At 32.1% G+C, this 6,798-nt stretch overlaps 2 protein-coding genes across 2 annotated transcripts; both read right to left on the minus strand.

Moving 5' to 3' along the window:
* Positions 1-2,908: 2,908 nt before the first annotated feature.
* LOC110724106 lies at positions 2,909-4,111 on the minus strand. The gene has a single exon (XM_021903503.1). It carries the CDS (start codon positions 4,109-4,111, stop codon positions 2,909-2,911), a length of 1,203 nt encoding a protein of 400 aa, XP_021759195.1.
* Positions 4,112-5,163: 1,052 nt separating this feature from the next.
* LOC110724107 lies at positions 5,164-6,522 on the minus strand. Its single transcript, XM_021903504.1, has one exon. The coding sequence runs from the start codon at positions 6,520-6,522 to the stop codon at positions 5,164-5,166; it is 1,359 nt and encodes a 452-aa protein (XP_021759196.1).
* Between the last annotated feature and the right edge of the window lie 276 nt (positions 6,523-6,798).

Raw genomic sequence — 6,798 nt, forward strand, 5'->3', positions numbered from 1 at the left:
ACGTGGCTACGGTAAAGATGTCTTGAAGTATTGCTGGTGTGGGCTCATGCATTCATAATTTCATCCATCATCATTTCTTGTAGGCCTCCCTCACTATCTTTACTGTCTTCGTAAAAAGGATTCTCTCTGCAAAGGTCTGGGACACATTTGGCTGCATACTCTTCATCCCAACTCATGAATGCTTCAAACAGATACTCATAGCCTTCAAATGACAGAAACTTTCCTCTTTCGATATCTTCTAAATATTTGTAGATTGACTTGGTGTTGTTTATGCCATCTACTAAATATTCTTTCATCTCGTTAGGCGCCACAATTGTTGTGTTACCAATAGGGGTGAACATGGTCTAGTTTGGTGTGGTTTGAGTCTAAACCAAACCAAACCGTAAAATACGGTTTGGTCAATTTTCCAAACCAAACCAAACCATATTAGTATTGAAACCAAACCAAACCAAACCGTAATAATGCGGTTTGGTGCGGTTTGGTTTGCGGTTTATGATGAGACGGCATTTTTTCCTAAAAATTGTCAAATATTAATAAATTTATAATAAAGTTCAAATAATTAGCCAAAGGAATTAAATTCTACTACAAATTTTTAATAAAAATAACAACCAACTAATCAAGTGCTAAGTGCTAACACAATAACACATAATAAAAATAATACATAACAAATTAACAATGGAAAAAAGCATAATACATTTGTCCAGAAAAATAATTTATACTATATCATACTACATTACAGTTATATGACCTATTGAATTTTAAGTATTGATATTTGAGATTGAGTATAGAGTATAGTAGTATACTGACCGTATAGTCTTCTAATGATTTTTCATTTTTTTTTGTTTTTTATTTTTTTATAATATATAATAACTATTTTAATTTATTTAAAAATTATTTAAATATTAAAATGCGGTTTACTGGTTTACGGTTTGGTTTGGTTTATAATTTTTGAAAAACCAAACCAAACCGCAAACCGTATTTCCCAAAAAATCGAAACCAAACCGTACTTTTCCAAACCGCAAACCAAACCAAACCGCTAAAATGCGGTTTGGTCTGGTTTGGTTACGGTCTAGACCAAATTGTGTACAGCCCTAGTTACCAACATGAAACATGACAAGAGGAATTTCTTTCCTTTTTATAAAATCGTTAAGATATTGTGAAATGTAGAAAAATCTCAATGCTCTTGCTTCAGTTGGATTTCTAACATTCTTCTGACGAATTAGTATGGGATCTTTGCAATACCTCACTCCCCCAAATACTATTAAGTAATGTGGGGGACTAACTTTTCCTTATTTAACTTCGATATTAGCACATTGTACCTTTACGCTTAACCGAAATTCGTCTTTTTTGTCATCACAATATTTTCGAACCTTGTTAAATGCATACTGCTGGAACTTTGTAAGTCTTGGAAAGAAAGAGTCATTAGGAGTAGGGAATTCATAGAAATCATGTACCATTCCTAATCCCAAGCCTTGTATTGTATACTAATGAATGGAGCATTTTTATTAAGAGGATATGGGTAGATTCGCAATGATGCAACTTTAGAGTTTTTGGGAAACTCTACTCTTTCTCCCCATAGATCTCGAAGATCAAAGAATTTATTGGACCTTGTAGCCACCAACTCGTACCATGTCCTAAAATCGTTATCTCTTATTTTGTTTAATATTGTATTTCGTACATTAGGAATGAGCTGAAATAACATAATTGCTATTTCGAACATCAGTAACCTTTGGACTACCCGATGGCAACCCTTAATTAAACCATCTCGCGAACGTTGTTTTGCTGATATCATCAAGCCTTGCATTAAGTCCCAACTGGAGGGTGAAACCCGCTCCATTGCCTTTTCGGTCTCATCAATGAGAGTTTTCCTCTCAACATCCATCTTTTGAAGTTGGTATGCAAGAGGTTTTTGTGTAGTCTTGAGCTTCTTAGACGACATTAGCTAATTCTCTGGTCAAGCTGTCTGCCAAAGAATTCTTTGTTCCCTGTATATGTTCAACAGTAAAAGAGAATTGGTTAAGCCATAATTGCCAGCGCAGGAGTCTCCCTTGCGCTTGCATATTAGACAAATTCTTTTTAACAAAACCGAGTATACCTTTGCAATCTGTTCTTATTAAGAACTGTTTAGGGGCTAAGAAGATTAAAAACTTCTCGATCCCTCTAATAACTGCAAGGATTTCCTTTTGCATTGTAGGATAGTTTAACTCAGCTTTGTTAAAACTTCCACTGCTATATCTGCATAGTCTTTCTCCTTCTTTTATTTTTAACACAACACTCCAGTGCTCATTACTAGCATCTGTTTCAAGGATTAAATCATCTTCACTAATAGGTAGTGTTAGTACAGGAAGGTCTTTACACATAGATTTTAAATCTTGAACAATTTTGGAATCACTTTCCTTCCAGTTCCAAGTTATTTCTTTCTTGAGTTTTTGTTGTAATGGCTTTCTTAATAAAGCAAGATTTTCCATAAAATCAGAAGCATAGGTTAAACATCCTGTAAACCTTTCTAGCTGTTTTCTATCTTCAATTTTATCGGGAAATTTTTCAATCTTTTCTAGAATATGTTTTGTAGTATTATTTGTCCTGCTTTAATTTCTAATCCTAGAAACTCAATTTCTTGTTTAGCATAAAAACATTTATCTTTTCCAAGGATTATACCATGCTCTGCACATTTTTGAGTTACTGCTTTAAGATCATTTTTATGTTATTATAAATCTTTTGAAAATATTAGAATATCATCTATATGGACCAAACAACAATGATTAAGTTCTCTAAAAATATTATCCATTCTTCTCTGAAATATTTGTGGAGAATTTTTTAATCCAAAAGGCATTACTAGCCATTCATAATGCCCTTGAGGGGCACTAAATGCAGTTAATGGAATGCTTTCTTCTTCCATTTTAATTTGCTAGTAGCCACTCTTACAATCCATTTTAGAAAACCATGTGGCTCCTTGTATTCTATTAAATAACACAGTTTTATTAGGAATGTAATAGCCATCAAAAACAGTATTATCATTTAGTTGTTTATAATTAATGACCATTCTAGCTTTACCTATTTTTTCTTCTGCATGATTTCTTACCATGAATGATGGACTATTATGAGGGCTTTTGCTATTCCTAATTAGCTTTTTATTAAGCAATTCTTTTATTTGTTCATTAAACTCCTGAATATCTTGGTAAGTATAAACCTTTTGTCTCACTCTAATAATCTTATTAGGATTTGTTAGAGTTATCTTAGCAAATGCTTTATCCTTTTCCCAATGTTCTAAAGGATTTGTAGAATATAATTTTTCGCATAGTTTTTCTTGTTGTTTATTTATCTGATATATTAATGATGAATCACACTCAAAAATTCTAAGTGCAACCTCTCGTTGTGTAGGAGTAACCCTATCACCACGGTGGCTGCGCGTAAATTCCATTGTCTGATGAGTATATGCCTTTGTTATTTTCTGTATGGGAACAAAATGACCATTAATAGTAAAGATTATTTGATCAATAGTTTGAGTGCATGGAGAGTATAACCTTTGAAAATTATTTCCTATTGTCATATCATGACTAGGCTGATTAGTTGCCCATAAAATAGGAATAACACACTGAACTCCTCCGATTTCTATCTTTATATCTTCAATTATCTCCGTATGCATCATGACACTATTATTAGCAATTCTAACTTGCATAGGATTTTTGGCTTTTTTCCACAAGAATTCTGGAAATAGTGATCTCTTTCCAAAACATGTAGAACAACCACTATCAATATATGCACATAATTTATATTTATTGTAATCCTCAATGCATATATCAATTGGAATATAAATGCTATTAGGGTTAGTACTGGATATTTCATTATGAGCTTTCATTTGCATATTAACTTCATCTTCATATACTGGTTCACTCACAGTTTTGGTTTTATATTCAATTACCTTCCTTTTATCAATAGGATTATTTGGATCTTCATTTAATTCGAAATTAGAACATGATCCCATATCAATGCTATGTCTTGCTGGTTGTTTTAAGGCCTTTTTACTTTCATATTTTTCATTTAGTTTCTTTAGTAGAACTAATATTTCTTCTTCATCCTCTTCTGGCTTTTCATCACCTTGTTTTTTCATTCTTATTATTGTTGAATTTTGTCTACTTAGACTTGATGTTCTAAGACTCAGATTTCTCTGTATTTTAGGTTTTGTATTCATTCCAATATGAAGTAGTCCTGATTCATCAATTAACATTTTACTTGATCTATTACTAACTGCAGGGTTCATAAAGAATTCCTCCCAAGTTTTTTCAATTTCAATTTTATTAGGATTTACCTTTATAGGCGTAATTTTCTTCTTAGGACCTCCTCCTTGCTCATATTTCTGAGCATCGACTATTTGTTTTTTAAAAGATGAGTCTATAGTGTTTACCAACTTATAAACCACCTTCCATCTTAATTGTATGGGCGTGTTCCTTTATGCATTTTCACACCTTCTGTTAATAGCTTGATAGCTAAAAACTTTGACGCAAGGGAATCCTCTAAGCTCACATAATATCTAGGTTCACATATATAGCTTACCGTTCCTTGACTTAAGTTACATGTGATACCACTAATTATTTGATCATAAAATTCTTTATGTCTAATATCACAAATAAAACTCGAGCATTTAAAATCTTTGCCAAAATCTTGCAAAGGAGTTATGTATACTTGTACTGCACCAATACAAATATAGCTATAATTTCCTTTTTCTTTATGTTTTTTAATACTTTTCCAGTTTATGATATTAATTTCGGCTGCCTTTTGTTCGCAATCTTCGATTACTATACTTCCTTCCATTTCTTCACATACATATTTAGTTCTAGTCTTAAAGAAAGAAGTTTTAAATATTTTATCTTTAGTAATCTAGGGAAAATTCCAGCTTTCTTTGATTACTTGATCTAGGTCATTATCTTCAAATGAATACTCAACTCTTTTTAGTTGACCTATTTTCATTTTGCTTTTATCTTCCTCATTGTCATCTGATTCTGAATTTTCTAATTCTTCTCCTTCCATCATGTCATTTATTTCTTCATAATTTTCATCTTCAAACTCATCACTAACTTCAGGTTTTTCCTTATACTCATTTTCTCCTTCTACGATTTCTACTATTCCTTTATTATTGCTTAAAGCTAATTCTAAAGCCTTGTCTTATGGTATTTCTATGTAATCCCAACTTCCTAAGGCTTCCATTAGTTTATGATTAGCTTTCTTACATTCATTAGCATAATGTCCTAATTCTCCACAAGACCAACACTTACATGTCTTCTTTTTCTCAGGACAATATGTTGCCTTTCTGAAAAACCTACTTGGTTTTCTATATTTATGTTTATAGTACTTCTTCTTATAGGTTTCTCCTCTTGATCGGTCAAATTTATTTTTCTTATAGTTCTTTCTTTTATTATAGTTTTTTCTTTCACATCCATAGTTATTTGGGAAATCCCAACAAGTGAGAAATTGTCTCTTCATTTGTTGAGTTCCTGCAACCTCTCTACACTTCTTTTCAATCCATTTTCTAAGGAAAGCAATTCTGTTTCCTAGGGCATCCCTAGCTAAAAATCTCTCTCTCCATTCTTGATATTTTTCACTAATCTCTTCATTAAGAGGACTGGGTAATTTGTCATAGAACATTCCAAGATTTGTTTCATTTTCACCAATTTTATAATAATATGTTTCAAATTCCATAATGTAATCATCAACATATTTCATATTACAGATGGATAAATTACTTAACTTTCTTTGATATTCCATTCGTTTCTCATTAGGATCGGCTCTAGGACCAATGAACTCTGACTCAATATATTGACATAACTGCCTAAACATTCTAGTAGGTGATTCGCTAGCTCTTAATGCAGTTTTTACTTCTTCCTCTATTCCATCGTACCAGTCTTCTACACAACCACAAAGACTATGTTCAATGTAGTTTAAGAAATTTTCTGAAGTCCAATCAATGTTTAAATTAAGTACACTACTCATACTCTTCTTCCACTGATCTAAAACATCTTGTCTGTCTCTTACACCGTCTAGCTTAAGTTTATAACCAGTTTGACTTATAGGTTCAAGAGTCACTTCTTCTTGTTTAGGTGTATGATTAGGCATAACCCTGACACTAAACCGGGTAGTCTTCCCTGGTATGTATCTTGGTCGGGTGCAACTTCCTTCTCCTTGGTACCTAGGTCTTTGGATAACATTGTTTACATTAATATTTTCATTAATAATTTCCTCACCAACATCATTATTATCCATAACACTTTTACCTAGTTTGTTTTCGATCCTTTGTTGAACAACTTCTATGGGTAGAAAGTCAAGATCATTTAACTTCATTAATCCCATTTGTTGATATAAATCTTCCTCTAAAGTAACATAATTATTTTCCTTTATTTCTTTATCAGAAGCAATCCCTTTTTTAGAAATTAAGTTCATGATTTCGTTAAGCTTATTAGGGTCTTCTTCTTTGTCGAAAAGGACTTGTAATTCATTTAGTGTTTTCTCCTGAAGATGAGGGCTCATGTTTAGTTTCCTTATTATTTTCTTGGTTACTAGTAGGTCTCTTAGCGAGTGTTACAGTAAACTTTTTATTTTTATCTAGATTTTGAAAAGGATATTTATATTTATATGGGACGATTTTCTCCTTATTAGGTGATACTTCTTTTCCAAATTGATGCCTAACTTCGTTTGTTAAATCAAGTTGAACTTGTTTAACCTGTTCGTTTAGGTCGCTTACTTTTTTTATTAATGTCGGTTGTGGTTATTGATATCTTATTTTCTATATTAATACAACGAGCA

This window comes from Chenopodium quinoa, unplaced genomic scaffold, assembly GCF_001683475.1.
Source record: "Chenopodium quinoa cultivar QQ74 unplaced genomic scaffold, ASM168347v1, whole genome shotgun sequence".
Lineage (NCBI taxonomy): Eukaryota > Viridiplantae > Streptophyta > Magnoliopsida > Caryophyllales > Amaranthaceae > Chenopodium > Chenopodium quinoa.